This window comes from Pogona vitticeps, chromosome 2 (assembly GCF_051106095.1).
Source record: "Pogona vitticeps strain Pit_001003342236 chromosome 2, PviZW2.1, whole genome shotgun sequence".
In the NCBI taxonomy this organism is placed as follows: Eukaryota; Metazoa; Chordata; class Lepidosauria; order Squamata; family Agamidae; genus Pogona; species Pogona vitticeps.
The window spans coordinates 65,478,981-65,506,190 of record NC_135784.1 but is presented as its reverse complement, the minus strand read 5'-3'; the positions used below and the strand labels follow the sequence as shown (position 1 = coordinate 65,506,190).

Sequence of the window (27,210 nt, the reverse complement as noted above, 5' to 3'; positions counted from 1 at the left end):
CCAGTACAGTATGTTCTGCAGAAAAATTCTGCATGATCAGACCTTTCTGCAGATGAAAAGAACATCCATTTATACAAGCTGGGTTTGGAGTCACGCCATTAGCTGTGTATAAGAGTTAAAGTTGAGAGAAAGAAGCAGAAGGATGCAGGTTGTTCTTTACCAACTTCAGAACTAATACACTGATGACACACTGAGTCAAAATACACACTAAAATTGATTCTTTTATTATACAAGAACAGAAACATACACCCACATTTTTACAGAGAAATAATGACTATGTAGTGCAATAAATTTAGAAACTCGTGTTATCAAAAGCTGGTTGTTTAACGAAAGGATACAAACATATGCACTCCTGCCTTGTTTGATTCCAAATCTTACAGAATCAGTCATCTAGCTGGCAAAGCAGAGCAACCCCTCTTTTAATCCAGTGCTGGACTGGTTTATCAGTTAATAGCATTAATGCAATAACAAAGTTAGTAGAATGCCCAGTGGTTGAAAGGGTTCCTTTACGTTCACTTGTCTTGTAGAGCGGACACATGTAGGCATTTGTTTTCTTTATGTCTGCTTTTTTTGCTTTAAGGACAAAAGGGGAAAAATATGTTACAAATTATAAATGGAACTACTGTACTTGTACAAAATGTGTTTCTCTTCCTTTTAACTGTGTCAAGCACATTGTTCAACTTCATTTGAACAACTAGAAATAGACTACACTGGAACACACCACAGCCAACTTCTAACATCAGTAAGATCTTGGGTAGCGCTTAAGACAGACTGGGAAACCAATTTATGGTTTCTGTCTTTGTTTCTGTCTTTGTGGCACTGGGCCTAGAAATGGCCAGAAACAGCCTTTAAAAAACAAAACCCTAACGTGCATATTATCACCCATGGATAACTACACCAAGCCTCCCATCTGTACAGTAACTGGGAACCGTTCTATGCCAGTGGCATTTTTGTTCCATACAGGACAGCCTGGCATTCAAAATAAGTGATGGGTCCTACAACGTTGGCAGACTGCAAACCTGATCCTTACATATGGAGGCATTAATTCCTTTGCCTGTAGCCTAAAATTAAGCGCAACAATTTCATGAGGTGGCTCAATTTTTTTTTGTCACTGACACTAAAGCATATACTGTATGTCCAATGAAACAGAGTGCAGCATCTATGTAATCTCAGCTCACACATGTGTAACAGTTACTTCACATGTAAAATGGCTGCATGCAACTCTTAGAGGCTTGCAATGTGGTCCAAACAAGAGACCAGGCCACTTCTCTTTCTCCTAGCCTAGTCTAGGAAGGAAGAAACATGCATTGCTGACAGAGCCATGAATTTCTGGTGACATAAACCACTGACTTTCAGTCTGTGCAAAATATTTAGATACACTGAAATGAAATCTACAGTTTGAGTAAAAATTACAAAGTCACAGAATGAAAACCTGAATGGGATCTGCATATTGTTATAAAATAAGAAGAATGAAACAATGCTAGTAAACAATTTGCCATGGTTCGATTTTACTTACTTGGTTTTATCCAAATAATCGGCATCGTGTCAAAGAGTATCTTAGGGTGTTGTTCACCTAGGAGGCCTCTGGAGAAATAAACAAATCATCTGTGAAAAAAATCTAAAAATAACAGACATAGCAATAGAATTTGTGTGGGATGGTGTAAGAAAATCTGACGAAAGAATAGAAATAAGAAAATGGAAAAATAAAGAACCATGTGAAAGAAGCTCCAGACAATGTTAGATGGAAGCTCAGAATGTGTTCATACAGTGATACTTCACACCAACTTAAAAGTATAAGTTGCTACTGTAAGCACTGTAAGGTACTACTACCTTTGGGATATATGCCTAATACTCCTACATTTAAAGCAGAAATTTGGCTCTAAATTCACTGAACAAATAATATTTCATTTTATAATTTATAAAATAGTTTTGATCACCAGAACAAATAAAAATATTATTTTATTGTTCTATTTAAATTGTCAAAGAAAGAAGAAGAGTAGTAAGCAGAGCTTGGAATCTTGGTATTAAAAATTAATTAGTTAATGTTCAACATTAAAAATGAGAAAATTAACTACTAACAATGAAAAATAAAAATCATTAGTTCTCCTCCCTTGTGTAGAATGGAGATATTATTTAACATTTTCTCCTCCCCAAAGGGAAATGATTCTACATCTCCCTTCTAAAATTAAATGTATAGTAGGAATTCAAGCTCGACCCTGTAAATGCATTAGGACTACAGTACCCAGGAGGTTTAGTTACAGTCATTCAGAACTTACAACATTTCACAGGGTTTTGGGGATTTACAGTCTAAGACCATCAAAGCCATATTTGAAATCCCATATTTATTTTCAGTTATAGACACTGCTTTTGAACCAATTAAAGTTCAGTAGGAATTGGTCACCAGCGTGTCTCAGCAGTTACTATTTTTATTGCTGTCATCATGGTTATTATATCAGGCAAAAAAAAAAAATGAAGACAAAAACATTGTGGCACTTTAAAGACTAACTGATATATTTTAATGTGAGCTTTTGTGGACAAGTCCACTTCCTCAGACCTGACCGTTATGCCATGCAGCATGACTAAACAACAAAACATAGCAAAACCTAACAGACTTAACAGTCTAAAACATAGGAAACAGATTACAACAAAGTGGTTGGAAACACAGGTAAAATTAGCAGCATCCAAAAGCCAGTCAAAACAGTATCGCCTTACACCCTCTCTTGAGTCCCTGCACAGGGGTCATATTCACAGAGGCTCAGAGAGAGAGGCAACAAAATGAAATCATCTTCTTTGGCTGGAAGGCACTTTGGACTGGGTCACGAGATGTCTGTGGCCAGAGTTCCTTGCATTTTCAGCCACACCTTCTTACAGGGCAAAGCCAGACAAGTGTACCTGGAAATGGGTAATTTGCTGTCTAAAGCATGTCTATCAAAAACTGATATACATTACTTTTCAGATATAATTTTTAGAAGATCAAATAGGCCCCCCGAACAATGAGGTTCACTTTAATTCCAAAGGATTGTTTTCAAGTTCTGATATTAAAACACAATTTTAGTAATAAAAGATGTCAGGTTGAATATTAGCATGTAGAAAACTTGTGGGGAAGCATTTTTTTTACAATCACACACATGTACTGACTTGCTGACCTTGCTCTGTCCCAGCGAGCCCCATCTAAAAATAATCCGTGGATATAAACACCATCTTCTGGAGCAACATTTGAAGTGTCTTTAGGAATAACCTGAATGGAATGGAATTAAAAAACGAATAAAGTCTCAAAGCAGTTTTACTTCATACTTTGATATTTTGTTGGTATATAAAGAGAGGTTACTTACCTGTAACCATGGTTCTTCAAGTGGTCATTCTGTGAATTCACACACAAAAGGGTTAACCAAGCGTCAGCGCTGGTCCTCTCGGAACATTCTCGAGCTGCAAGAGAAATGTAACAATTGTAGGCTGCCTATATTGCGCATGCTCCGCCCACCCGAGCCTTAGTTCCATTTATCCGCCACTGGTACCCGAGCATGAGGTAACCATCCACAGTGACAGATAGAGGGGAGGCCGGGTGGGAGTGTGTGAATTCACAGAATGACCACTTGAAGAACTATGGTTACAGGTAAGTAACCTCTCTTTCTTCATCGTGGTCTTCTGTGAATGCACACACAAAAGGGTGATTAGCAAGCTTACTCACCGGATGGTGGGATGTCACTGCAGGACAGAAGTAAGGACTGCTCTGCCAAAACTCGTCTCTCGTTTGGCCCTAAGGTCCAGTCTGTAATGGGTAATAAATGTTGACACATTTGACCATGTGGCAGCCCTGCAGATCTCTGGGACATCAACGCCACGTATTAGGGCTGTGGAAGATGCAACAGCTCTGGTGGAGTGAGCACGTAACCCTTCAGGTGGTACCTTATGCTGCAGTTCATAAGCCAGCAAAATGGTGGAGACGAGCCATCTGGACAGGGTGGACCTTGCTGTAGGTGAACCCTTCTTGTGACCAGAAAAACATATGAAAAGTTTGTTGGAAGCCTGTATGTCCTTGGTTCTAGAAACGTAGAAGGCAAGAGCCCTCCTGACATCCAAGCAGTGGAGCATGCACTCAGTGTCAGAAGTAGGTTCAGGAAATAAAGTAGGTAACAAAAGTGGTTGGTTGAGATGAAAGTCCGATACAACCTTGGGAATAAAGGAAATATCTGGGTACAACTGAACTTTATCCTTGAAGAACTGTAAAAAGGGCTGGTCAGAACGTAGTGCAGCCAGTTCACTAACTCTTCTTGCAGAGGTAACAGCCACCAGAAATAATGTTTTGAAGGACAACAATTTAAGGTCACACGTTGCCATGGGCTCAAAGGGAGGACGGGTAAGAGCACGCAGGACTAACTGGAGTGACCACTGGGGTACTGGTGGTTTCACTGAAGGCCGCAGGTTAGACAGACCCTTAAGAAAGGATTTAACTGTAGGATGAGAGAACAACCGTGCAGAGGTAGAATCTTTAGGTTGAAAGGACACTATAGCCGCCAAGTAAACTTTGATGGTAGACAAAGATAACTGGAAGTCAAACAGATTACGTAAATATAACAGTAACGTCGAGAGAGATACAGGGGATGCAACAAGTCCCCTCTGTTGTGTAAACTTGAGGAAGCCTTTCCACTTGTGAAGATATAGTCTATTAGTGGAAGGCTTTTTAGCCCGATCTAATATTTCTTTGATGGAGGGCAGATCCTCCACGCGGTCAACTGCAGCGTTTCCACATCTGGATGGAGTATCGACCCCGTGTCCTGGGTCAGGAGGTTTGGGAGTACTGGCAACCTCCTGCATGCCCTGGACATGCTTTGTAGTGTCGGGAACCAGACTTGTCGAGGCCAATAGGGCGCTATGAGAATCGCTTTTGCCCGGGACTGCCGAAGCTTGATTAGAGTTCTCTGTATCAACGGAAGGGGAGGAAAGGCATACAGTAGGCCCATGTCCCAACGAATCATGAAAGCATCTCCTAGAGAATTGTCGCCGATCCCGGCTCTGGATGCATAGGCGACACACTTGGTGTTTTGCTGTGAGGCAAAAAGGTCCACAACAGGGTTTCCCCAGAGGTGACATATGTCCTGGAACACTTGAGGGTTTAGCTGCCACTCGTGTGTCTGATAGGGAAGGCAACTGAGATGGTCTGCTAGTGCATTCTCTGTCATCGACACGTGTATAGCTACAGGGAAAATGTGGTGTATGTAACACCATTCCCACAGGTGTATGGTGAGGTAAAGCAGTGACTGGGACCGAGTTCCTCCCTGTTTGTTGATATAGTGCATTGTCGTACTGTTGTCTGTTATCAATTGGACACCACGACCCTGCACCATGGGGAGAAACGCTCTGAGTGCCTTGATGACTGCTAACATTTCTAGGTGATTGATGTGAAGATGAAGTTCGGTGGGAAGCCAGAGACCATGCATCTGGTGTTGGCCTGAATGCGCTCCCCAGCCCGTCGGGCTGGCGTCTGTTGTTACTTGTACTGTTAACTGTAGTGGCTTGAAAGGCCTGCCAACTTGCAGATGAGGGGGGTAAGTCCACCACTGTAACTGCCTGGACAATTCCGGAGTTACCCGGAGACATTTGCGTTGGTCGTCTGTGGCTGGGTCGAATAATGTGAGAAGCCATGTCTGGAGAGAACGTAGCTTGAGTCGGGCATGAGCTACTGTTGACGTGGTGGAGGCCATAAGGCCTAGGAGGTGTTGTGCATGCCTTGCTGTTACACGTGCTCCTGGAGTGAACCTTTCTATGGCCCTGTGAAGCTTTCGAATTCTTTCTTTCGTTAGAAAGATCCTTGCCCTGTTGGCGTCTAGGCGAGCACCGATATATTGTACTGTTCTCGATGGTGAAAGATGAGACTTCTTTAGATTGACGGTAAGGCCCAGGCGTGGGAGCAGCCGTAGTACGAACTTTGTGTCTTTTAGAGCCTGTTTCTTGGATCTTGAGACAAGGAGCGAATCGTCTATATAAGGGTAGATGTGAATACCCCTGAGTCTTAGATACGCTGCCACGGGAGCCATCACCTTCGTGAAGGTCCTGGGAGCTGTGGAGAGTCCGAATGGTAAAGCCAGAAACTGGTAAATGGTCCCTTGAAAGAGAAAGCGGAGGTATTTTCAATGTGATGGATGGATAGTCACATGAAAATAGGCGTCCTTCAAATCTATGACTGTGAACCAGTTGTTTTTGTTTAACAGGTGAACTATGGCGTCTAAGGTCACCATGCGGAATCGACGAGGACGAAGGTAAGTGTTTAAAATCCTTAGATCTAGTATAGGCCTTATACCTCCATCCTTTTTTGACACGGCGAAGTATCTTGAGTAGAAACCGTTCTTTAAATCTGCCATAGGAACAGTATGAATGGCAGCCTTTTGTAGAAGTGATAGAATTTCTTCCTCTAGGGCTGCGTTGTAGTGTGTATGACTTACATATCCTAAAGGAGGTAACTCTATAAACTCCAGAAGGTAGCCGTGTTCGATAATGTTTAAAACCCATGTGTCGCTTGTAATGGCGCACCAATTTGGAAGGAAGGGGTAGAGCCTGGTGTTGCTTGTGAAACGATTGCAAATTAAGGGCGAGTCAAAGATAACGTTTTGCTTTTTTTGCAGGAGGTTTGTAAGACTGCCTGCGTTGAGATTGCAGAGATTTGTAGCTGGGTGCAGAGGATGAAGCTTGAGAAGACCTTTGAGGAGGTAAGTTCGCATAAGGCTTGAATTGTTGCAATGATTGTTGGTACTGTGCATAAGACCTGTGCCATTGGAACTTATGGTAGCGAGGTTGTGGCTGGATGGAATATGACTTAGCCGTCTTCTTGGCTGTGTGAAGTTCCTCCAAGTGAGAATCTGTCTTTTCGTTGAAGAGGCCGGCTGCGTCAAAGGAAAGACTTTCCACCTTATTCTTTACGTCCTCTAGAATGTTGGCAGCCCTAAGCCAAGCATGCCGACGTAGTGTTACTGAAGACATGAGCACCCTCGCAGCAGCCTCAGCTGCATGTCTGGTTGCTAATCTCTGGTGCTTAGACACTGTCTGAGCCTCTTCATAGAAATTGAGGAAACTCTGTCTGAATTCATCTGGGATCAATTTAAGTCCAGGTAGCATCTTGAGCCAAAGTTGTTTTTGATAAGCTCCAAGGGCAGTTTGGTAGTTGATGACCTTGAGTAAAAAGGCGACAAGAGAGTAAATCTTCCTCCCAATGATCTCCAGCTTCTTCCCCTCTTTATTAGTAGGGGTTACATGAGATTTACCCCTAGGTTTAGTACAGCTTGTTTCGACAACCAAGGAATTTGGAATCGGATGTTTGAGGAGAAATTTAGTGTCAGGTCCATGGACCCTGTAGAAATTCTCAGTACGGCGAGGCAGCGTAGGTGTATTAGCTGGCTGGTCCCAATACTCCTTAATTATGTCCATAATGATTGGGACAAAGGCTAAGCTAGGTGGAGGAGATTTCTCCTTTATGTCCCCGAAGATGAGGTCTTCTGTAGGGGGCGTAGGCTGGTCGAGGTCCAGCTTGAGAGCACGTGCCAGGCGAACCAGCATCTGGGAATAGGATGAAAAGTCCTCCGAAGGTGAAGAGGCATTAGCATCCCCAATGTCAGACCCAACCACTTCTCCTTCGGGTAAAGTGCCCTGGGTCGGTTGTGTTGGTAAGTCTCGATCCGAGTCGGAAGAGAGAACTGAGGACACTTCATCGGGGTCCGATGAAAACACATCCCTCTTAGGACGTCGAGGTGGTTTGTCGACCCCGACAGGTAGGTTCGACGTCGAGGGTTGAACCGGAGGGATAGTCACAGGGGGTGGAGCTGTAGGTAGAACAGGCTCCGGCAACTGTGGCTGTGGCTGAGGTGCCTTGTGTTTCCTGGAGCCCCTCTCTCGACGTCGACGTCGATGTCGATATCGAATCTGAGGGGAACCGGACGAAGAGGAAGAGATGTAGATGTACTTGGTCTTGTGCTTCCTCCGACGTCGTTCTATAGACGTCGATGAAGACGTCGACGAGGTAGAACGGCGTCGACGTCGATGATGACGATGCTTATGGGAGGAGTCTGAGTAGGTGGAAGAGGGACTCCGGCGACGGCGACGTTTCTCGCGGCGTCAATTGGAGGGACTACGCTTCCTCTTCGAGGAGCGTTTCTTCCTAGGTGATTTCGACCTCGAAGATGCTGACGAGGTCGAAGGAGCCAGAGATCCCCGCCCATTAGAGGATGGGCTGTGTGGGGCAGACGTCAGACCCGCCGTGACACTGGCGAGTGGACTCGGCGTCGGAGAGGGTGCTCCGTGCGGCAAAGACAGCTCCGCTTGTCGAGGAGGCAGAGAGGGTGCTGTCTCCGACAAGGACTCTCGATCCTGAGAGGAGTCTTCCAGTAAAGGGGACGGTAAAGACTGCGAGATCGGTGGAGGGTTAGCAGTCAGATCTTTAACCGTCTCAAGGGCTTTTGTCTTTGGCTTTGCAGATTTCAAAGAGACAGCCGACTTTATCTTCGAGGAAGACTTTTTTCCAGCGACCGGTTTTTTTGCTGGAACGGGTTTTGATGGAACAGGCTGAGGGGCAGCCGTTGCCTCAGACTGATGAGACGTCGATGGTGAGGCCATTTCTGAATCTGTGGGTTTTGTGGCCGCAAGGGTCGATTCCCAGAGATGGAACTTAAGCCGCTGCTGCCTCGCTTTAAGAGCCGCTTTGGTGAAAGTTTTACAGTGGCGGCAAGACTTTGTCTGGTGGGATTCACCCAGACAAAAAAGGCAGCAGTCGTGCGGATCTTGATGGGGAATCTTCCTCTCACAGTCCACACAGCGACTGCCCAGAAGGCATAAGCCAGCCGTTAGTGGTAGTAGGAAAAAAGGCGGGAAAAACCGAGGCAGCCTAGTTGAAGGGAAAAAACTCAATAGAATGGTCTAAAACCAGTCCGAATGTAGGGAAACGGTGATAAACGAAATCCGTAGCCAGTCCGTGTCAAAAAATTTTCTAAGTATAACAATGAAGAAGATAGAGAGCTCGAAGCGAGAGGTCCCAACCGCAACGTGGAAAAATGGAACTGAGGCTCGGGTGGGCGGAGCATGCGCAATATAGGCAGCCTACAATTGTTACATTTCTCTTGCAGCTCGAGAATGTTCCGAGAGGACCAGCGCTGACGCTTGGTTAACCCTTTTGTGTGTGCATTCACAGAAGACCACGATGAAGAAGACATGACTTATGCAGTTTCTCTATTTAAGTGTTTGACAGCATCAGTCATCTACTGAGTAGACAAATGAGTGAGATGGCCTGGAGTGAGGTGCCCCAGGATTCTAGTCCAGTGGTTCCCAACCTTGGGCGTTCTTGGACAACTGCAATTCCCAGAAGCCTTCACAATCAGCAGTGTTGGCTGAGGTTTCTGGGAATTACAATTGAAGAAAACATGGATTACACAAAATTGGGAACCACTGTTCTAGTCAGCATTATGCTGGCTGTACAGTCTAGGTCTGTAGAGCCAATATAAAAGATAAATAGCCATAAGACAGAAGAACATACATCTTAAAATTAACCACCTACTGGTTATAAATAAATAAATAAAGTTAGTCTTCTGCATTGTAATGAGGTATATTTTAATTATTCTGCATTACAAGAATTGCTTATAAGTTTGTATTTAGCACATACAACTTTAATTCAAATATTTGTGCTCCTCTTCCTCCTATTTTTGATTATATATATGCACTCACTCTAAACGCACACATAAATTCCTAGTTTCACGTGCAAATCACTCAACCTGAAAACCACTGGGATTTTTTTAAAGATTCTTGCGTATTTAAGGTCTCCTGTTCCCAGACCCCACTTCCTGTTCATATTTAATAAGAGATTGGTCTTTACACATACCAGAGTGTTACACAATTTAAAATTATGGATATATATGAAATATGAGTAAAAATTAAAAACAGATTAAAATGTTAAAATAGACTTTTTAAAAAAACCAGAAGTGGGCTACTTCAATAACGTTATCTTGGCCATTTACTACATCTTCTTTTGTACATGTGGTGGGGCATAAATTACATACAAATAGTGCACTGATTGAATTTCTCCCCAGAGATCAGTAATTAATGCCATCTTAACTGACCCAATAGTTTCAGAAGATGCCACTATAGTAACTTTATGCACATGTTACTGTAAGGGGATAAGATTTTTCCAGGAATGGGTGCACTTACTACCCTAATTCATACTGTGTAAATGCATTCCTGGCCATCTGCGAAATGTGGGCATCTGAATCTGATGGGTCAGAGACACATGATGTCATCTAAGACGGATTAATTATCAGATCCTGCAGCATGCCGAGTAAGAGGCTATATATGGGCTGGCCTTTTCAGGAGCCTCATGAAGCCTGAGATAGCAAGAGCTACCTCTGGATATGGCAGACCTAGACTGGATGGTTCAGCTCACAATTTTCAGACTAGATGGTGCCATAACCTTGATGGCATTCTGGACACAGGAAACCTGGTGTTGTTAAGAAAACAGAGTGCTCTTGGTTAAGGAGCTCTAACTGGACTGAATTATACCCAAACAACCCTTAATAAGTCAAAAGTGTCAGAGGCAAAGAAAATAAATGCAAGAAAACCCAAAATGGAAAACCTGATCCTCATTCAAAGGATCAGAAACAGTAGGGTAATTTCAAGAGAGTTTTCAATCTGTGATTAAAAGGCAATTCATTTCTGAACTGCTCAGTCATGAGCAAAAGGAGGCATCAGAATGTGTAAGCCCCTCAAGAAGACATTTTCAGAATAGGTCTTTGCTGAAAGTGAGTAACTTTATTGAAGTATGTTAGTCACAGAAAAGGACACTGTGGCATAATACTGTGCTATATTATTTTTACCCTGCCTTTCACTATGAATGACCCAATATTGTATGTTGTATGAAACACGACAGTGAGCTCTTTTGTCAAACCACCTGCTTCTTATAAACCACCTTAATTTCAAAGATGGTTTGCAAACGTACTAAGGTTGTCTAACAACAGTAAGGTCAATATCTCTTTCGCTTGTGACAATAATTTATGTCAAAATGAGCAGATTTTGCCACTGTAATACCAATCAAAATAAGTGCAGAAATAAATATGTACTAGCACCCCACTAGTACATATTATTTAACAAATATATGCCTTATTTATACATTGTAGCTTTTACAACTCAGTTATACCTGAAATTCATATCCCAGTAGATCAATAGGGATGGTATACTTCCGAGCATAATTCTGCATCGCTCCAGTTAAAAATGCTTGTGTGAAAAAGAATCCTGACAGCCAGAACACACAGGGCTTTCCAGAGTTATACCAATCCTTGGAACAAAAATAGAAGAATATATTTTTAAAAACCATGCTTTACAAAATCATGTTAGCAAATGTTGCCAACAAGTTTATTTATTGATAAATTTAAAATGCTATGGTTTATTACTAATTAAATTAATTAAGTAGAAATTCACAATAACCAGTGCTGCTTTACCTGCAAAAACTTGAGCCTAGCTAGAAAATCAAGAATATAACTCCCCAATGGTTTCAGGCTTGGGTACGAACGTTTGGCCCAATTTTCCGCAACTTTTCCAACAAGGAGACTGCCAGAAAGGGCTTCTAGCTCTGAATCCATCACTACCAGTCCTTTAATAGCTTTCTTCAAATTTATCAAAGTTGTACGTATGGTGCATATTAAACTGAGCAAACAAAAAGAGATGGTGAGGTCAATAGCATGACAATATGTAGACAAATTGCAAGTGACACTGCCTACTAATCTCAGAAATGAAACCACAGTATTATAAAAATGATACAGTGGTGCTACAAAAACCATTTTTAAAGAAAAAGTGTAAAGAAGATAAACCAACAAGAGATGCATGGATGCTAGGAAAAATAAACCAGAAGGCTTGCAAATAAGTAAATATATGAAAAGGCACAGTCCTCACTTGTTAAAGCGCTCCATTTCTTGTACCAGCACAGTATTCATACTTTCTTCATATATCACAGGATATTTAAGCAGTGCAGCTTCAATATCATAATCACCTGGAAGCTAAAAATGTTGATATATTTGCTTCAGTTTTGACAAATGCAAATTGGTTTAATTTAATTACTGTATTGTAATGTTATAAACATTATGAAAAGTCAAGGTGAATGATGGGGATACCAGGCATATTCCATCTGGCACCCAAACACTTATCATTTTAGATGGCACTGTCCTATTTAGATGAGAAATGGAAAAAAGGTTGACAGAACATATTTCAAATAATTTTTAAATTATCTCTGTATTAATCCTAATTTTGAAAAAAAAAAAACCTGAAAGATTCTGTATACCGGTACATTGATTTTGTTAATTTTGTTGTTGTTCTTGTTATATTGTTATACCTTGCTGAGGATGTCATCTGCAATTTCATATAATGTACTGTCACCACTACCGGAAGATCCTCCTTGGGTGCTTCCTCCTTGTGTCAGGATCAAAGACTCAAAGAGGATTTTGGTTTGTTGGAGATCCTTTGATATATCTACATTATCATGCAGGCCAAACACTTCTGGCTGTTGACTGACAGGGAGATTCTAGGGGGGAAAAAACAAAAATGAAATGCTTCAAGTAGTTCTGTAAAGGTTGATTAGTTACCAAGATTTTTACAATGATCAAAATTGGTATCCTGACTATACAGGAACTTGCAGGCCTTTGTGGGGCTGAATGGCTCTGCATGTAAATAGCAGACGATACACTTAATGGAGATTTTACAGGCATACGAAATAAAATGGTGTAAATCCAGCTAGCTTTCCTCTGACCCACTTTCTGCAGTCCTGGTTTCTGACCTTGGTTTTGTGAGCCTGATGGTCAACAGGCATTTAGAAATGTGAAACGCATGGGCCTAATTTCTCTTGGCAGTTCCAACCTGAGAAGACCAATTGAATCCATTGTTGAATGATGCAACTCATTACTGAAGCCACATAAATAAATACTCTAAACCAGTGGTTCTTAACCTTTGTTACTCGGATGTTTTTGAACTGCAACTCTCAGAAACCCCAGCCAGCACAGTTGGTGGTGAAGGCTTCTGGGAGTTGCAGTCCAAAACTCCTGAGTAACCCAAGGTTAAGAACCAGTGCTCTAAACCAGTGCTTCCCAACCTTGAGTTCTCAGAGGTTATTGGACCACAACCCCCAGAAATCTTGGCCAGCACAGCTAGTGGTGAAGACTAAACAAACCAGAAAGTTTTACTACGGTTGGTCTCAAGCAGGAGAGGAGTCAGAAACCACTGTACCTCCTAAGGAGAATTTTGAGAAATGCTCGGCAAATCTGTGGTCTTGTGCCACTACACCCAGCTTAAGTGTCCCCTAGCTCCAATATGAACATAAAGTTTATAGTTTTCTGTGATCTATGGTCTTCCATGAAACAAATGTTGGGATGTACAGTATGTCAAGCACCAGAGAAGACACAATGCAAAAACCTCTGAAATGGACAGGATCCATAACATTTGGTGGTGGTGGGGAAATGACTTCAACTCAACTTACCCTTATTTCATTTTTTAATGAAGCCCTTGGTAATCCTGGTCTTATTCCAGATCTGGTGATTATTCTGACCCTAAAAATTACCAGTCTATGACCCATTTGCCTATAGTTTATATAGTTTCCATCAATTATTTCCTATATTTACAATTTTATGCAATCACATCTTAAAAGACCAACAGAGACGCTATATAAAGAAATCCTATGGTTGTAAGAAATTGGTGGCTGCTGATTTCTTCATATTGAATCAGGCTAAAAGGAACTAAAAAAATGTATCTAGTTGATAGCTCAGTGAGTTACGTATCTGGCTGCAGAGCCAGAAATTGGGAGTTCAGTTCCCAACTGTGCATCCCAGAAAAGCTAGCCTGTGTGGCCTTGAGCAAGCTGCACAGTCCCAGAGCACCCCCATGAGGTGGAAATGGTAAACATCTTCCAAGTAGAAAACGTTGAAAAGGACTGCTATAAGTCAGAATTGACTTGATGGCATACAGTTATTATTATTATGACCTTTGTTATATTGATTAACAAAATGCATTTGTTTTTGTGTCCCAATCATAGCTTATTGAATTTTGTTAAATATGTTTTAAGAATACACAATAATATGAGAATAAAACAACAAAAAACAGAACTTCAAAAAGAAAATTCAGCTAACACATCAACAAAAGAAAAAGAAGCACAAAATATAGCAGACATGTTCTGTCCCTTGCTACCCACCACCCTCAGGCCCAATTTACTTATTTGTTTTATTATATATTTTGTACCTGCCCCCTTTCTCTTCAGAAATATACGGTAATCATTCTTGTCCAAGGGTATAATGGCTTACTGAATTTTTGAAGATATACAAAATTGACAACAGAATCATTTATTTATAAACTCATGATGGAGGACAAAATTAAGGTTCAGAGTCCTCCTTTCCAACAGTATCCTAATTAGAACAGGTATTTTTCAGGGTGATTCTTTAAGTCATTTGTGTCTTTCTTTAAATCCCCTGTCTAGACAGCTGAGCAAGGCTACAAAACTAATTATTAGAGAAATAATAATATAAATAGAAGATATTATTTGCAAGCTCTCCTAATAAAATGAATAATCTCCTAAATATTGTCGAGACAGAACAGATAGCAACATGAATTCCAATGCTTAGAGGAGCCTATAATTATCTAGGCATCAAAGAAAATTTAATTATAAACCATAAGGAAATCATTATTCAGGCACAGTTACTTTGATAGACTGAAAACAGTTCTAGAACAGAAGTTAATTCAAAATGAAAAGTTATTGCTATTAATAACTAGGCAACGCCAATATTAATACATCCTTTTGGAATTGTGGGCTGAACATGCAGCAACCTTGATTATTTAAACAAGAAAGCTTGAATCTTCCTGTCATGAAACATGAGTGGCTGCAGGCTTGTCGACCTCAAGAATCTATGCATGGGTCAAATAGTCAACATGGAGACTACTTCTGTGGGAACATAGTCCTAATTCATCAAATGATGGTAGAAAATTATAAAGGATTAAAAGTATTACAACTTTCAACTGAGTAAACAACCTACTTTAACAAAAGTCCCACAGCACAGGGATGTAAGGCTTGAGAAACCATTACATGCAGAGAACCCCAGTTATGTCCAAGCTGATAACACTGGTAAGCAACGATGAAATTAGTAGCAAACACTGAGGCAAGAAATTAAAAGAATAAGGAAACAAGCACAGGCCATCTTCTTCCTACGAATTTCAGCAGCTGGAGTGATTTCAAAATCTTTGGTTACCAATTTAAAACAATTGCCAATAGCTGCTAATTTGCTTTCTGGCATTCAAAAATCAGTGATTTTTGTAAACATGTCATCTCACCCACAGATTTTTAAGACCATGTCTAATGTTTAGGCTTGAGTCTTTAGTACACTCCCATGACCAGCCAAGCTGATAAAGAAGAAGTATAGCAACAATCTGAATTGTTACATGCCTGACACTTAAGCATCCTCAGAGAGTAAACTCTGACTTCTAAAGAAGTATAGTGCATTTAAAACAGCCAGCACAGTTACAGGTCTGAGATGTACAGGTTCCAACATTCATTTGCCCTTCTGCAAGCAGATGAAGACCTTTTCTTCAGGCAGGCTTCTTAGTGATTGGCTGTGTGAAAGGAGTTTTTAAATGGATTGTTCTGCCTTGCTGCTTTTAAATGTGCTTTTATTACTGATTTTATTTACTGTTTTTAATAAATATTTGTTTAATTCTAAATTAATATTTGTATCCTTATTTTATAAATATTGTCTTTTTCATAATGTAAGCTACCTTGGGGCTTTTTAAAGAAGAAAGTCACAGAAAAAATATTTTAAATAAACAAACAAATACATTTGTCAAAGTGAGCAGACAAGTTTGGTTGAAGAAATAAAATAAAAGGAATATTCAGTATTTTGGTGTTTTTGTTGTTTAGTCGTTAAGTCGTGTCTGACTCTTCGTGACCCCATGGACCAGAGCACGCCAGGCCCTCCTGTCTTCCATTGCCTCCTGTAATTTGGTCAAATTCATGTTGGCAATTTCAATGACACTGTCCAACCATCTTGTCTTCTGTCATCCCTTTCTCCTCTTGCCCTCACACTTTCCTAACATCAGGGTCTTTTCCAGGGAGTCTTCTCTTCTCATGACATGGCCAAAGTATTGGAGCCTCAGCTTCAGGATCTGTCCTTTCAGTGAAGGTGTTACAACTTACAGTACTACAGTAAGCAACTGTACAGTAAGCACCAAATTTTGGTGTTAGTGACTCTTTATTCCTCTAGATGTCAGTAGAAGACATAAATTTGGGAGCAGGCGTAATCATTGTATTGCTCTGAAACAAGCTGGAAATGGGCAAGTTTCAATTTGAAAGGAGCTGTTATAGCATTGTTTTCTTATGTAGCAATTGCCATGATGTTTAAATAATGCAGTCTTACATGGTTAAAGGCAATAATAAAGGTTCTTTTAAAGTAACAAGCTTATTTGATTGCACCATTCTGGAGTATTTTTCTTAAAAATAAAGCTTGCAAGCAATTTATATGAACAGAACATAGAGATTGAAATTTTGTTGCACTAGAGTAGGCCCATAGAATCAGTGGGGATTTGGTGAGTCAACTTCCTGTCTTCCTTCTCCTCTAACTGCAACTGACTATGTTGAAGTAAGTCACAGTTAGAGTAAGCCCTTTTGAATCAGTGGAATCTAGGGAGGGGTTCACTGGCCAAATCTCCAATAATTCAATAGGCCTATCCTAGTGTAACTTACTTGACTAAGCAACAGGATTTCATCCACCAATAAAGTGGCATAGCGAAACAGCAATGTATCTACCTTGCATGGTCACATAATAGCACCAATATTTCTTATTTATCTAGAACAGCACTGCATCAACAGGAAAATATGCATACAAAATTAAAATGATAGCATAGATTAAAACAGAGGATTGTCATCTCAGATAACACCATCCACAGCTATATTTTGGTGTGGACTAACTATTGCTATGGGCCACAGAACAGGCTCATTAGGGGAGCTCCAAATCATACCAAAAAACCATGCAGCCCTACCACTATGGATTGAGACAGCTCTTAAAAAGATTGGGATGGATCTCTCTAATCAGAATGCATTTGGACACTGTAAACCAAACAGCACCAAAAGCAATCCAAATAGCAAGCTATTATGCCCTAAATCAGGGGTCTCCAAACGTTTCAGTATGAGGACCACATCATATATTTTACACATTTCAAAGGCTGAAGGAGGAAAGGGGGACCCAAGCGATCCCCCACCCCCACTGACTTTGCAAAGACAGAGGGTGGGGGGTTGCTTGGGTCTCACTTCCCTCCTCTTCCTATGCCCAGGCCAGATAAAAAGGCAAATGTGCCCCACAGACTGTAGTTTGGAGACCCCTGCCCTAAATTCTCATTTCCTTCCTTTACTACAGGGTTTTGGGACCTCTGACATACCAGATACTGTTTAACTATACAACCCCTGATCATTGGCCATGCCGGTTAGGGATGATAGGAGTTGGAGTCTGACAATAACTGGACAGATTATTATCTGACAGATCCCTACTCTTGCTCTAGTATAAACAAAAAGAGTAAGAAACTAAGTATTTGTCTCATGTAGAGATTTTTCTTAGTAGTGTTCAATTTGGAAACCATTTTGGACTGCTACCTTTAAGTAGAAGAAAGATACATTCCACATATCTAAACAGAAAATGTGTCAATTTTTTTTTAAAAAAGCACACTTGTTTAAGTACTTTTAACATGAATGCTGTACCATCTTAAAAATAACATTTTTCTTGTTTGCTTTTATACCCTGAATGTCATCTTGCAATGAAGCCAAATACAGAGAAAATAATACCTTAATAAATTCAATGTAATCATCGTAAGTGCCCTTTGGTGGAGCATAGTAGTTGCCACTAGGAGAAAAGAGATGCCGGGGATTTTCAATTACTTCTGGGTTGTAAAAATCAGCAAGCATAGTCAGAAGCAGGCGTCTGTCCCAATCATCTGTTACTCTTCCTCCATAGTTGCATTCACCCGTAAGGTAAGTTATTGCTTCAAATGGGACATGCTCATATTCATTTATAAACAGCTGAAATTGAAAAGAACCAGAACATTGTAAAGACTCCAAACTATGCTATGTTTTGCTCTTTCTGTAGAAGACACGCCAAGTTGATTCTTTGTGTATGAATGTAAACAAAAAAGGACTTACTTCTAATTATTTACTACTGTAGTTCCACTTCACACTTTATAGTTTTCCCTTCCAGAGATAAAACATCTGTAAATTTCATCAAGCTTATGTATAAATTATGCGAACTACAATGAGTTCAGAAGTTCAGATCCAGATGTAATCATGTTTAGAGTAGACACCATGATGAATGGCACCAATGTACACTTGATTTTTATTTATTTATTTATTTTTTGCTATTTTGCTATTGGGGTTTTTTTACCAATCTGCTCTAAGTGGTTTAGGTTTCTGGCTGTGGAACTAGAGGTTGGGAGTTAAATTTCCCACTGTGCCTCCTTGATAGGGGCTGGACTCCATAGGGTTCCCTCCATCTTTGCAGTTTAAGATGACGATGATTAAATACGATTAGGCTGGTATCTAAACCTATGAACAGGGCTTGCCAGAGAAAGAGGGAGAGAACTGGGTTGGTTCCATTGTCTGTCATTAGAAAATGACAAAATGGGGTTACAACATTTGTAAGGTAAAGGTAAAGGTTCCCCTTGACAATTTTTGTCCAGTCATGTTTGACTCTAGGGGGTGGTGCTCATCCCCGTTTCCAAGCCATAGAGCCAGCATTCCGAAGACAATCTTCCGTGGTCACATGGCCAATGCGACTTAGACATGGAACGCTGTTACCTTCCCACCGAGGTGGTCCCTATTGATCTACAGTGGTGCCCCGTATAGCGAGGTTAATCCGTTCCGGATTAACCTTCGCTATGCAAAAACATCGCTGTACGGGGCAGGAAAAGCTTATTGGAACGCATTAAACTTAGTTTAATGCGTTCCAATAGGCGCCAAAACTTACCCCTCCAGCGATGTTTTTGCGGTCCGGCGGCCATTTTGGAGCCGCCGATCAGCTGATCGGCAGCTCCAAAATGGCCGCTGGATGACCCGAAATGGCCCCCGCCAGTGTTTTCGCGCCCTCCCCTTGCTTACCGAGGTCGCGAAAACGCTGCGGGGGGCCATTTCGGATCATCCGCGGCCATTAAAATGGCTGCGGACGACCCGAAATGCCCCCCCGCAGCGTTTTCACGACCTCGGTAAGCAAGGGGAGGGCGCGAAAACACTGACGGGGGCCATTTCGGGTCATCCAGCGACCATTTTGGAGCTGCCGATCAGCCGATCGGCGGCTCCAAAATGGCCGCCGGACGCCCCGATTGTCGCAAAGCGAGTGCGGCGATTGGGGCAGCTCCGTATAGCGATCCCCAAAAAGGGATCGCTATACGGATTCTTCGTTGTACGGTGCGCTCGTTAAGCGAGGCACCACTGTACTTGCATTTGCATGCTTTCGAACTGCTAGGTTGGCGGGAGCTGGGACAAGCGACGGGAGCTCACTCTGCCACATGGATTCGATCTTACGATAGCTGGTCTTCTGACCCTGCAGCACAGGCTTCTGCGGTTTAGCCTACAACGCCACCACGTCCCACAGCGCCACCACGTCCCACAGCATCACCACGTCCCAACATTTGTGGTATACATTACATTTGAAAACCCTTGCACATGCAACACCAATGGCTCTCTTGGGTCTCTCAAATGCTGGTGAAACTAATGCTAAAGTGCAGCTTCATGAGATTCAAAACTATAGTCTCCAGTTACTACTGAAACAAAATCTGTTATCTGGCAAATGTAGTCACAGACCAATAAAAGTCCTCTACGAAACAACAATGTAAAACTTTAACTTAGCGCTCCTCTGGTGTCCCCAGGATTCCTCAGAAGAAACGATGGCTTTGCTCAGTCCTTTGCAGGGCACCATCAAATAGTGGCTTCTTCACCAATGTGAAGTCTGTGATCAACCTTGTGCAATCATTCTGCAGTATAGTTGTTGTGGGTTTTTTCGGCTCTTTGGCCGTGTTCTGAAGGTTGTTCTTCCTAACGTTTTGCCAGTCTCTGTGGCTGGCATCTTCAGAGGACAGGAGTCAGAACTGCAGAATTCTGCAGCAGTCGACTAAATTGGATTATTAGTATCCACAGAAATATGACAGGAAAATCAGTTCATGGGTTTTTGTTATAACTTTAGATATTTGTTCTGAAGGAATAATAGATGTATTTACCTGCAACTGTCTCACACTGATACGCAGGTCTGATTCATTGAATCCATATGGAATATTCCATCCAAGAGGCCCAAACTTCTTCCTTTCTTGAACAAGAGCATGAAAAAAACAAACTCCAAAGAGCAATTTCTCCCATCTCTTCAGGGGAAAAAGCAAAATACGTAGTTGAACAAAGAGAAGATGTAAAAAGAGCAGAGGAAAAAATAACATACAGATATATTAGGATTCAAGATATTTTAACCTATACAATGATATTCCTCATTGTTTGTCATCTTTACACCATTCCATAGAGCAATTATAGGAAACTAGGTGAATATATGAAAACTGAATTGAGTTAGGGGATTTTCACACTTATTTGCCATTTCTACTCTATAGTTCAACACAGAAGGTCCTCTGGACTCTTCATACCTTCAGTGCTTATATGTTTTATGAGACTTGCTATGGTTTGTAAACACTCCATGCTTTATTTATTAAATTTTGAAGTCCAAGGCCAAAGGAATCTGCACCTCCTTCAACTGGATACATGCAGCTAGTAGGGTGGCTGGTGCTCAGTACATGGCAAGGTGAACGGATTCTGTCAGCAGAACTAAGAGAGAACAATTCCCTCCTGTGCCCAGAATACCTGCTCCAAAGGGGAAAACTCTTTAGAACTGAGCTTGGGGCAGCAGAGAGGACTGGATAGAAGACAGAATGAAAAGAAAGCCCTGTTATCTTGAAGTATGTCTGCTCACATGACTTTGGTTTCAGGCTGTAGTGCCACTATATGACAAAGATTAATTAATTAATTAATTGGTTGTAGTTGATATTTAGCATCATATTCTGATATTTAAGGGGAGGAGAAAGGAATAGCACCATCATTGCCTTGACCCGTTTAGAAGAATGGTGGGATGCTAGTTAAACAATAATATTGATGGGTAGACAGTTGATGCTTTAGGCTATCTGATATGGTACGGCACATGTGAAAATGTTGTGAACTGTCTGCTGAAAATTGCTAAAGAATACAGATCCTCTACACATTGCATAATATAATTTAATACCAGACTAAATGACTATGCTAATAAATCATCACAAAGAACAATCTTTACAAATTGTTACCAGTTCCTTTCCAGGGCACCCAGCAAAGAAAGCAGGATCGGAAAGAGGATCAGAGAGGTAGGACTGAAGCATATTTAACCGAAGACCTGTCGGAGGCTCATTTGTCATCTTTACACCATTCTGTAGAATGGTTACTGGAAACTAGAAAAGAAAAAGAAAAAAGAATACAAAAACAGAACTGTATTAGGAGATTTTTAATTCTTATTTACAATTTCTGCTCCATAGCTCAAGACAGAATATTCTTTCGATTTGCTACATCTTCAAAACACAATGCATATTATCACAATGCACATAAAAGTATCTTTTTGTCTCCTAATTTTGATTTTAAAAATTAGATTCTATATTCTCTTCCAATAAAAACATTGCCATGTTAATGTTCAACATTCAATGGCTGTTCATGTGTGCATATTAATCTTGTAAATTCTGTAAAAATTATGCATATATCACCATGTAATAACATCTGTGTCTCTCTTGCTACTTATTTCTAAAATGTAGTGCACTATACATTTATCCAATGGGTTATTGTTGCAACATGTTGAAAACAACAAAATATAATAAATGAATCAGTGGTGCCCCGCTTGATGACGATAATCCATTCCAGGAAAATCGCTGTTAAGCAAAATTGTCGTCAAGCAAAGAAAAAAGAAAAAAGGAATGCATTAATAACTGGTTAATGCGTTCCAATTGGGGAAATACCTCATCGTCCAGTGAAGATCCTCCATAGGGGAAGCCATTTTTGATCACTGTCTTGTGAAAATAGATCCGGAAAACAGCAGGGAGCCATTTTGCGAACCGCCGATTGGCTGTTTTTAATCGTCATATTGCGAACAATTGGTTCACTAAACAGGGACCTAATCATTGTAAAGTTAAAAAAACCCATAGGAATCATTGTTTAGCAATCGCTATAGCGATCGCAAAAAACTCATTGTCAAGTGATTTCATCATCAAGCGGGGCACCACTGTAATTTAAATTTCTCTCACATACATGTAACTACTAAAAATTATGTCCCATTGAGTCTATTCCAATTTATGGCAACCCCTGCTAGGTTTACTAGGTAAAGTGTGCTGCTTTACCTAGGAAGCCTAGTATAAAGCAGGCAAGGGATTTTTTGCTTTCTTGGAGTACAAATCCCATCATTCTCCATTTTGGGAGTTCCACCTCACATACTCATACAGTGGTGCCTTGCATAACGAGCGCACCGTTTAACGGCGAATCCGCATAGCAATGCGTTTTTTGCAATCGCTAATACGATCGCATTGCGATGTTTAGATAGGCTAAACATCGCATTGCGATGATCGGTAAGTGTTTCGCTTACCAATCTTCGCATTGCGATGTTTAGAAAACAGCTTATCGGCGGTTCCAAAATGGCCGCTGGATCAGCAAAATGGCCACCCGCAGCGTTTTCGCGCCCTGCCCTCGCTTACCGGGCAGCAAAAATGGTGGCCGGATGGGGGAATCTTCGCTTACCGATGAGTTTTCCCCCCATAGGAATGCATTAAACGGAGTTTAATGCGTTCCTATGGGGTTCCCCCCCGCATAACGGCGAATCCGGATAGCAACGTTAATCCTGGAAAGGATTAACATCGCTATGCGGGGCACCACTGTACATCCATACCTACAGACACCTAAATGTGTCTTACCAAGAGAAAAGGCCTTGCTGGGAAGGTTTGATTGGCTTAGCTCCTCCCCACTGCTATCCGGGAGCTTCCTTTTTGCAGAGGAAGCTATGGCAGAGCTAGGCCAATGCTAGGCCTTTGAAGCCTTCCCAGCTAGGCCTTTTCTCCATAAAAGACATATTTATGTGTCTATAGACATGGGTACATTAGGTAGAACTCCAAGAATGACCCAGAAGTGGTTTTCCAGTCACTTCTTTTGGCAGCACTGTAGAACTGTGCAGCTAGCTCAAGGGTCTTCTCCCAGGAGGTACAGTGGGGAATTGAACGTCCATCCTCTGGACCCACAGCTAAGTATTTTCTGCCATATAGCCAACTGCATAGAGGTCCATATACAAATCCATCCAATAAATCCCTAAGGAAAAAACCAAAACAGACTTAACAGCTCTGAGTACATTAAAAACCTAATAAACTTCCTGTGGGAGAGATGTGATTTGCCCAGAAGACCTTTAGTAGTAGAAAGTTCCCAACAAAAGTACCACCAAGAGGGACCTAGTCCAGATAGTTTCTTACTACACATCACAGAGTAAGGAAAATCCTAAGCAAAGATTTGTTAGTTAAACATCAAGCTGCAGAAAGGATACTCCTTCAAATTTCCTGCACTTTGTTTGAGGCAATAAAAATTAGCAGTATTCTGAATTGAACTGATAGTTTAGTGTTTTAAAGGATTGGTATTGTATGGTTCCCTTAATAGATGCTGCTGAAGGTATTAATTATTGCATTCAAAATACACATGGTCAACAACTGCAAAGGCCTGGGTTTTTCTTCCATACTTCCATAACATAACAATACCTTAGGTGATGGATAACTTGTCAGCCAGAGTCTGAAGCCTGGATGGCAAGTTTCACCATTAAACTCTTCACAGATTTTCTCTAGCATCGGCATCCAGGAAACAGCAAGGTGGCAGTTTTGTAGACAAACCCAGGTTCCCTCCTCCATTCCTTCTCTTATCATTTTTGCAGCTATTGGTCCTTGCCCTTGGCCCAGAGAGATGGACTGAAATTTGTTTCCAGTCATATTTTTATCAGTGGCAAATTTCAGAAGACCTGGCATGAAAGGTATAGCATGAGTTAGCTTAAAAATGCTAATTACAGAATATAAAATGAAAATCTTTAAAAAACAAAAAAGCATGACTCTTGTAGAAACATTTACTATAAGTTTTCTTTGGCATAATCTTATGTGCATTCCTGCTCACTGCTTCAAATGTGTGGAGTGTAGCCTAAGCAGATAGACAATGAGGAATATGGTAAAAGATGGAATGTAATGAAATCCAATTTACTTGACTTTTTTTGACAGCTGTCAAACCTACAGTTCAATGCATTCCAATGGGGGGGGGGGGAAATTCACCAAAAATTAACGAAGACTCAGAACAAAGCCAAATTAAGTTTGCAAAGGTTTTACAGGGCGCACTAACCATTCCAAGCATTTTAAACAGTTTCTGAACATTTTAAGACACTTTCAAAATAGCGAAAACGGACCTGTCAAAACCATTGAAATGCATTGAAACCTATTCAATGCATTCCAATAGGGGAACCGCATTTCGCTTAGCGATGTTTCCTATGGCAATTTTTGCTTAAGGACGGTAATCCGTTCCCATTGGAACGGCTTATCTGGTTTTCAATGCATTCCTATGGGAAATGGTGTTTCGCTTAGCGATGTTTTCCCATAGTGATGTTTTTTTGGAACCAATTAACATCGCTATGTGAGGCACCACTGTATTTTGCATTAGCCATACGTAGACCAAGGAAACTCACGGCTACAAACATCAGATGTAGTAAATATTGATTTTGGATTTATACAAGTAGCAACAGTAAACACATTCTTTGTCAGTGTATTTCTTCTGTTTCTATGAACCTTAACAGAAAATCTTTAGGACAAACTGAAATCTACAAATAGGAGATTTTGCTTGGCCTGACAAAAAGTATCATCTTCCAAACACTACAATAACAAAATTCTTAAGGAGAAAACTGATACATTCAGTATTTTGCAGCATTATGCTGTTGTTTCCAAAGAAAGAAAAACAAATACCCACTGCAACATATGAACTTACTGGCCATTGGATCTGCCCCAGGAGACAGCACAAAGATCAGAGGGATAGTAGCATTAGAATCCAAGTAACTTTTTGTCAGATCAAATGGGGGTGGCTCAACAAATTTCTTTCCAAGTTTGTCAGTCACAAATGTAGTTATAGCTGGTGCAATCTGTTGAAAAAATGTTTAGCATTAAATAATTTGTAAATACATAATTTACAGCATAAGTGTACATACAGTATTTCTTTGGGACCAATCATCTAGGATTTTATTTAGGTATGCCTCCCATGAAAAGAGCCAGCCTGTCTGGCCTTGGATATGCTGCATAGTCGCAGGGTGCCCCCCAAACGAGAGGAATGGTAAACCACTCCTGAGTACTCTACAATTAGAAAACCCTGGAAGGGGTTGACATAAGTTGGAATCAACTTGGTGGCATGTAATTACTATTTTGAAGAAATCTAAGTTTTCTATCAAAGGTTGCAATCCACAAAGACTTACGCTACTAACTTCAGTAGTTTTCAAAGTTAGATGTTTTTGTTTCAACATGTGTAACAAAAATAAAAATAAAAGAGTTAGGACACTTTGAAGACTACTTCAAAATGACCTTTCAAAAATTACAATCCATATCATTGTGTTGTAGCACAAACATTTATTTTAGAATAATCCATAGCTTCTTATGATATGCAGAGTTAAAAATTCTGCTGTAAACTATAAAGCATACAGTAGGTTGATTTTCTCTGAAATTCTTCAGCACAGTCCAGTAGCCAATGCATATTTGCAACATTATCTCTAGTGTCTCTCATTTTTCAGAATCCAACTTGGACACCAGTGTTTCTTGTTCTGTATATGGTAAAACAAGCTACCATGCCTGGTTCCATACAGACCTAACCATAAGTCACTTTTAAAGCTGTGGTTTCCTTTAGGATAAATAACAAGGCTTGAGATAAGCAGCTTTCAGTGCCCATTAGGTACACAATGCTAAATCATTTTTACAGCATCTGGGCTCCAGTACTGTACAGAAACCTGCAGCCTATTTGCATTTCACAGTGCAGTATCTATTGATTGGTGTTAAGCTTATATTAAATTAAACTACAAGGCCAGGATAGACTGTGAATAGGCCACAAAATTCAGAAGAATGCAAGGGAAATTGTTGCTTGTTACTGGCTTGATAACTTGATCTCAACATAGTCTTCTTTTCTGTAGTTGTTATCAGGATCTTCGCATGGAACTTTTATCACCTATTATCTGTAAATCTGGGAGATCAGAGGAGGATTATGTGCAGTGGCTACTCTCTGACAATACCCCTTATATTACAAGACAAGTCGCAAAATTCTGTGCAGCAGCAATGGTTATTTGTAAACAGATGTTTGGGTAGGTGATTTTAGATGGACAATATGTTTTTAACATAACCTGAGGTTTTACCTATATTAAGGATATATTGTGTTATTAATTGGAAAGAAGGGGTTGTTTTATCATGTTTTAATGGAATTTTATTACCCTGCCTGACTTTACTAAACAATAATTATATGTATCTCTTTTATATTGATTTGTTTTTACTGGTCTTTGACCGTAATAAAGTACAGTGGTGCCCCGCATAGTGACAATAATCCGTTCCAAAAAAAATTGTTGCTATCCGGATTCGTCACTATGCAGGGCAAAAAACCCCATAGGAATGCATTAAAACACGTTTAATGCGTTCCTATGGGCTGTAAACTCACTGCTATGCGGAAATCCTCCATGCGGCCGCCATTTTCGCTGCCTGGTAAGCGAGTAAAGGGTGTGAAACCACTGCAAGTGGCCATTTTGGAACCGCCGATCAGCTTACCGATCATCGCAAAGCGATTTTTAGCCATTGAGAACATCGCAATGCGATTGCAAAAAATGCATCGCTATGCGGATTCGTTGTTAACCAAGGCACTCGCTATGCGGGGCACCACTGTATACTACTATATGGTAAAACCCCTTCTTGCAAATCTTTAGCACTACTTTGCTTGAGTGCACAATTAGTGCAATGGTCCTATCATTATTACTTTCCTCTCTCGTTGTTTTCTTCTATTTCTTTGCAGTAATTGTTGTAATAGTTCTCTTTGTCTCCATGTGACTGCTGCCAAACAGTTGCATTTAGGATTCTGACCTAATTTCTGACACTTTTTACTGTTGATTGTTT

At 40.7% G+C, this 27,210-nt stretch overlaps 1 protein-coding gene across 3 annotated transcripts in view; it reads right to left on the bottom strand.

Moving 5' to 3' along the window:
• Nucleotides 1-201: 201 nt before the first annotated feature.
• The window catches only part of DNAH12 (dynein axonemal heavy chain 12), a 144,101-nt gene continuing 117,092 nt past the window's right edge, over nucleotides 202-27,210 (bottom strand). The window contains exons 63-74 of one of the 3 annotated variants that reach the window (XM_072989607.2): nucleotides 25,064-25,214; nucleotides 23,806-24,059; nucleotides 21,340-21,480; nucleotides 20,245-20,382; nucleotides 17,825-18,058; nucleotides 12,353-12,541; nucleotides 11,917-12,020; nucleotides 11,466-11,670; nucleotides 11,165-11,302; nucleotides 3,147-3,238; nucleotides 1,517-1,584; nucleotides 202-573 (exon numbers count right to left, since the gene is read on the bottom strand). In XM_072989607.2, coding sequence (XP_072845708.2) covers nucleotides 383-573; nucleotides 1,517-1,584; nucleotides 3,147-3,238; nucleotides 11,165-11,302; nucleotides 11,466-11,670; nucleotides 11,917-12,020; nucleotides 12,353-12,541; nucleotides 17,825-18,058; nucleotides 20,245-20,382; nucleotides 21,340-21,480; nucleotides 23,806-24,059; nucleotides 25,064-25,214 — 1,905 coding nt within the window. In that variant the 3' untranslated portion in view covers nucleotides 202-382. Of the gene's footprint in view, nucleotides 574-1,516; nucleotides 1,585-3,138; nucleotides 3,239-11,164; nucleotides 11,303-11,465; nucleotides 11,671-11,916; nucleotides 12,021-12,352; nucleotides 12,542-17,824; nucleotides 18,059-20,244; nucleotides 20,383-21,339; nucleotides 21,481-23,805; nucleotides 24,060-25,063; nucleotides 25,215-27,210 lie in introns of those variants that run through there. The other 2 variants (XM_078385322.1, XR_013541652.1) reach the window with 2 other exon arrangements.